The 6,019-nt window shown below is 56.0% G+C and overlaps 1 protein-coding gene across 1 annotated transcript; it reads right to left on the reverse strand.

Annotated features, from left to right (window-relative positions):
- Positions 1 to 182: 182 nt before the first annotated feature.
- On the reverse strand, positions 183 to 2,839 carry ZNRD2 (zinc ribbon domain containing 2). The gene is made up of 4 exons (XM_024198835.2): positions 2,743 to 2,839; positions 2,032 to 2,183; positions 1,171 to 1,255; positions 183 to 746 (listed from the first exon to the last, which is right to left on the reverse strand). The coding sequence occupies exons 1-4, from the start codon at positions 2,837 to 2,839 to the stop codon at positions 367 to 369; spliced, it is 714 nt and encodes a 237-aa protein (XP_024054603.1). The 3' UTR covers positions 183 to 366.
- Positions 2,840 to 6,019: the final 3,180 nt, after the last annotated feature.

The raw sequence follows: 6,019 nt of genomic DNA on the forward strand, positions 1-6,019 counted from the left end.
GACCAAGAGACAATGGAACAAAGGAGAACTGGGCTGGCCCCATCTGCTCCTCCTGCCCCAGATCAGACCCATGGCCCATCCAACATAGAATCCCCCCTCTCCAGATCAGATCCAGCCTGGCATCTCCGTGCATCTGATGCTTTGGGTCACCCCGACCCCAAATTATCAGATTGAGTCTTTCACAAGATTTTGGAGTTTTTATCGGAAGCTACAAAGAACAGGATCTTTGTCCAGCCGAAGGGGGCTGGCGAAACAGAGTCTCTGGGGGGGCGTCCTCACCCTCTCCAGGCCTGGCTGTGCCAAGTGTAGTCAGTGTTCTGGGGCCTGGCCACTGCCCCTGAGGAGGCCGGAGTCGACATGAGTGACTCACTGTGGGGTCAGCTCCTTGAGGCATTTCAAGGACTCAGCGCAGGAGCGGATGAGGCTGCATAGTTGGAGGCTGAGCTCGATGGAGGCGCTGTGCTGGAGCTCCTGGCTGGCCCAGCCCAGCTTCTGGAGGATGGCATCCTCTGCTGCAGCCAGGGGGCTAGCAGGCAGGGCAGGTGTTGGGGCAGGCCGGGCCTGCGGTATGGCAGCCGCAGTGGCGGCAGCTCGGAGTCCCGAGGCCGCCCCCTCACAGTGTTCTGGGCGCGGCACATGGGGCTGCTGCTGGGTGGCTGGGAGGTACCCAAGGGGCGTGGCCTCCTCTGAGGTGGAGGCCAGCTGGCGCTCACGGACCTGGGACAGGGCAGCCTGGGCATTCAGCGCTGGAAAGAGAGAGAGGACAGATGGGGTCAGAGCTGCAGGTCCCAGAGCTGCTTCCGGGGTCAGCAGTGTGCAACGCAGGACGCAGCCACAGCCTCACAGCTGAACTGAGGGAGGGCAGGCGATGAAGCACTGCCTTGGGAGCCGGGACGCCTGGGTTCTATTCCCAGCACTGCCACTGACCTTGGGCAAGTCCCTTCCCCTCTTGGAGCCTGTTTCTGCTGAGAGTGTGAGCTCATTGGGTCAGGGCCCTTCTGGATGCCAAAGGTTCTATGCAGTGACCAGCACTAGATCAGAGCTGGTCCCCCTAGAGGGGAAAGGCCCCATGTCCCATTCCGTGGCCCCTGAGCCAGCCAATCCCCCCATTATTCCCATGCCACTCGAACACCTCCCTGGCAGACAGCACGTCGCTGGGAAGGGCCGTACCAGGGTTGTCCTTGTCGATGTCAGAGTTGAGCTCCTGGCAGGCCACGCAGTAAAGTTTCCTCTGCTTGTCTTGGAGCAAGATGGTCTGTAAGGGAGAGACAGCCTGGTGTGGGACTTCAGGGCAGAGCAATGCAAGAGGGGGTTGTCCCAGGATGGGGGGGGCAGTGACACCAGAGCTGCTCCCCAGCTCTAACTCAAAGGCAAACTAGAACCACCCTCAGGCCTCTGATGAGGGAGAGGGAGCAAAAGGAGGGGAAGGAAAGAGAGCGGGTGAGGCCAGGAATTGTCGCTCAGAGGGCTGGGAGCCCCATTACATGGGAGGGACTAGACTGCATGGCCCTGGGGTGGAGCAGCTTCCCCTACAGCCTATCCTGCTCTGGGGCAGGAACACAATGTAGTAGGGTGGGTGGGTGGGTGGAATAGTCCACATGGGAAGGGGAGGATACCATGCTGTGGGGGTGGAGGGAACTCTCCCCCTCACCGCTGGGTGATGGAAGCTCCCACTCACACTGGGGACTGAGGTCCATTCAGCTCAGTATGCCTCCCTTTCCCCCCAATCAGATCCATGGGCCCACTTATCCTAGTATCCCACCCTTCCCACCTCCCAGATTAGACCAATGGGGCCACCCAGACCAGTATCCCTCCCCTCCCCCCCGTGGATCAGACCCACAGGCCCATCCATATGACAGGGCTGGCCCCAGCCTGCTCCCTACTGGATCCCAGGCTAGAAGAGATGGAGCTGGTCTAGGACACTCCTTGCAGAGCTAGTGATGGATAGCTGGGGGCCCCCACACTGCCCTCTGCTCCTGCCTGGAGCACAGTGTCCTCTATTAGGCTTCCCGTACAGGCCACGGGTCGTACCCCACACTCTTCGCAGCACTCCCCCAGCATGCGGTACCCCTTGAGCAGGTAGTTGCCCATCACTCTGCTGATCTTATCCTGCCGCTCCCTCCGTGCCTGGATCACCTTCAGCTCTGCCTCTGAAGGTGGCTCCCAGTTCCCATCATCGTTGCCTGAAGGGGGAGATGGGAAGTTGACAAAGCCATCGCACAGCATCCCTGCAAGCTGTCAGAGCAGGGACCCCATACCTGACACTGAGATGCAGTCACCTTTGGGATGGGGCCCAGGAGATGTTTGTACAGGGCTCCCTCACCCAGCACCATGCCAATCTGCAGTGATGCCAGCTGTGCCCATCTAGAAGGGACAGTGCCACTGCGCCCATGAGAGGCTGAGCTGGGCTGAAGCAGTTAAATAGGGTCTGCGTTGCCCCCTTCCCTCCGCTGCCAGATGCCACCAGCTCTAGCACTACTTAGGGAGCCAGCTCCCACCGCAACCAGCCCCCTGACAGCACAGTCCCTCCCCGCAGCCCCTACTAGAGCCCCTATGTCCCAAGCACCCTAACCCCATCGTCACCTCTTGCAGGGCTGCCCCTTCCTCTGCTTCCCCAGCCCCCACTCCTGCTCCCAGCTCAAGGCTCAGCTGCCCTTCCTGCTCCCCTCCCTAAATCCATCCCCTGCTCAGGGCACCCCCAAAGGGATCCTCTCCCCCTCCTGCCCCGCCCCCAGGCGGTACCTGCCGCGTTCAGGGCCATGCTGCTCGCTCGGGACGCCCTTGCTGCTGCGCCGCTTCCGTCCCAGCCCCTTCCCCCTCCGACCGGAAGCCCCTCCATGTAGGGCACCCGGACACAGTACCGCGACGGAAGTGACGTTGTGCGAGCCGGGAACAAGGAGCACCGGCCCGGAAGCAAGGCGCAGACCCCGCCTCTCTGGCCGGAGGGGACCCGCCTCCTGGCTTCCGTCCCACCCCTGCCGCGGGAGATCGGGTCCTGAGGCGGCCTCGCTCCTCCCCTCCCAGCCGCGGGAAATGCGAGCTCCAGGGACACCCCCACCCCGGGGCCTGCTGCCCTCACAGACCAACGGGAGCCCGGACGCCTGGGTTCCATCCCCCGTCTCCAGCCCCCCACCCCCCATAACGGCACGTCCAGGAGGCAACCTCACAGCCCCCGCGGCTCACCTGGCACCAGGGTGCAGGGACCACCAACCCCTACTCGAGCTGGCCCGGCTCCCCGCCGGTGTTGGTATCAGCCAGTTTCTAATCGCTGGTGTGACAAGCGGGGAGAGAGGAGCGCTCATTTAGTGATAACGAACTGAAACAAGACAAGGGACCCGAAGAAAAACAATTCTTTAATCGCCTCTACACCGATGCTAGGATCCTGGGTAACAAGAGGAATTGCAGTTTATTGAGCAATGAGTAATAATTTGCCCCGGTAGGTATTTCTGAAACCCGCTGAGATGATTTGCGTGATCGGAATGTGTGTATATATCTCCTCAATATATGTTCCATTCTATGCATCCGAAGAAGTGGGCTGTAGCCCACGAAAGCTTATGCTCTAATAAATTTGTTAGTCTCTAAGGTGCCACAAGTACTCCTGTTTTTTAAAAATCTCTGTATGTAACCTATTTAGAAAGGGTCAGGTGGATGACAGGGGAGCAGCACTCTCAAAAATGGCGTGATCTGCTCCTGAGTCACTGACAGCATGGAAGCAAGAGACCATGAATGCCCACAGATCAACATCGTAACTGATAAAGCACAAGGTGGGCCACTACTTGGCATCTTCTACAGACCACCATATTGCACCTGGAAATTTAGCCATTTCACTGCTCACCCCCCACTTCCTGATCATTAACTATATCAAACACTGACCTGGTGTGGAACCTTGTGGGCTCTGCTCTGAATCTTTCACCACGATGAAAGCAGACCATGTATTTAACGCTACCCATTGTTTCCTGTGTCCTAGCAAGTTTCCGGTAGATGGCAAAAGTTTCTCTCTCTCTCCCCTCCCCACTTCTTTCTACTTTCCTCACTCTTGGGAAGGACTCTGCTAGAGCCTTTGTGAGTTCAAATGAATGCTAGGAGCTGATTCTCCTTCACTGACATTTAGTTTGGAGACATGCTCCAAGAAGTCTAATACACAAGCCCAGCCTGACTTTCCTGGTCAGTTAGAGCTCTTCCTACCACCAGCGTTGAGGGCTTTGTTGATTGTGTTTCTTCCAAACAGTTTAGTGAGGAATGAAGTAAGATTCTCTGGAGCTTTTTTAAATAGGCACAAAATTTGTTACCATCCCATAGAGCAGCTGTTTATAAGGAGGTGCTCCTAAAAATATCTCATCTACTTCTTTCTTGTTAACTCTTGGATGTCTTGCTGACTTCTTGCTATCAAATTGGTTCCAGCACTGCATCTTCTGACACCTCAGTCCCTGGTAGCACCATATCTTTGTTACCACAGAAGAGCAGGTATCTCTCAGCATCCTCTGTGCAGAGGGCTGAGGGAAAGGAACATAGCATGTCAGCAATGTCCTTATCCTCCTTGACGGCTCCCACAGCAGTTTAGGTGGTTCATAGGGAGAACCTCCAGCCACTGCTGTGGAGTCACTGTCATGCCTTCACAATGCTGCTTGGTAACAAAAGTGTAATGAAGAAAACCAGCAAGGTTGGCAGTGTACTGTAGCAGGACTAGAAAGCTCCCCCACCTTGCCTGCCCCTTGCTTCCCAACACACAAGCTGGGCCTAGGGTTTTCACAGCCACCACTGGCACTTAGGCACCACATCCCCTTTGTAAGGCCATTTTATGATAGTCTAGTTCCACCTGCATAGCACCCGCCTAGTATCTCCTGCAGAGGTCCTTGCATTCAGGTCATCCCTTGGGCTGAGCCAAAGTGCTGCTTCTCGAGAGACAACCCATCTGGACTAAAAGACTCCAAGCAATGGGGAATCTTCCCTCCCCCTCTGCAGGTCAATTGTTCCACTGGGGGAATCCCCTCCCTGGGAAATACTTGCCCCTTATTGCCAGTGTTAATTTGTGTGGCATCAATTCCCAGCCCTGTTGGGCATTTGTCTGGGAGATTCCCACACCCTTGACTGTCACAAATCTCCCACTATAGGGACTGACAGACTGGGATCAAATCACCCCAGTTAACCTTGGCATCACTGAGTTAAATGGGCTGAGCTTCTCAAGGCACGTTTCCCCACCCTGCAAACCTCCTCATGGCTCTGTCCTGAGCCCTTTCCAATTTTTCAAATCTCTGGCCTGGATATGCTGTCCCATTGGCAGTCTCACCTATGCCATACAGAGGGGTAACACCACTCTCTCATGGGCACCCAAATCCCTTTGGCAGCTTTGAAACTCATCTACACAAAAGAGGAGATGGCCCTGCTCAAGAGCCAGGCTGGAGGTTGACACATATCATGGCTTGAGATTTACGTTCAACCAACAGACAGAGTGAGATTTTAGGAGGGCAGGGGAGTTTGTGCTGGGTCTGCCTGCTCCATGGGATGGCTCAGAGCTAAGGAAAGCTGTTGCATTGAAATGTTCTGACGTGTTTTACCGGCACCCCCCACCGTGGCAGTGCTGCAACATGAGGTTTTGGGCTAGTTGTCTGCTACGCTTCCCAGTGTTCCCACTGTGGGACAGGCCAGAAGCTGCTCATCCTGCTAAAGTTCAACCCCAAGCCCACCTTGCAAGATGCCTTTAGGAAACAGCAATGGCCTCTGAGCAGAGCTCCTCCAAACAGGTGGCAGATTTGATCATCCCCCAAGCCAGACTGGAAGAGCACAGCCAATGACTGTCATCTGTACCTTTGCAACGTGCATCGTGAGGACTAGACTGAGAAGGGGAGTGGTTCCGGAGAGATCGTTCAGAGATAATGTAGCCTTTGATGAGCTAAGGATCACTCCCTAGAAGTGTTACAATGCAGAAATGGGGGGTTTCTTCATCACCAGAGGAAGCTAGAGTGCTGGCAAGAGATACCAGAGAACTGGGCAAGAGACGGGAACCAGGATGGTTGGAAGC

Source organism: Terrapene carolina, unplaced genomic scaffold (assembly GCF_002925995.2).
Source record: "Terrapene carolina triunguis isolate 2854851 unplaced genomic scaffold, T_m_triunguis-2.0 Scaffold89, whole genome shotgun sequence".
Taxonomy (NCBI): domain Eukaryota; kingdom Metazoa; phylum Chordata; order Testudines; family Emydidae; genus Terrapene; species Terrapene triunguis.

Coding starts and splice junctions, on each gene's coding strand:
- ZNRD2 (XM_024198835.2), bottom strand. CDS start 2,839: ATGGAGGGGCTTCCGGTCGGAGGGGGAAGGGGCTGGGACGGAAGCGGC. Junction 2,184..2,742: donor CATGGCCCTGAACGCGGCAG/GTACCGCCTGGG, acceptor CTCCCCCTTCAG/GCAACGATGATGGGAACTGG. Junction 747..1,170: donor CATCGACAAGGACAACCCTG/GTACGGCCCTTC, acceptor CTCTCTTTCCAG/CGCTGAATGCCCAGGCTGCC.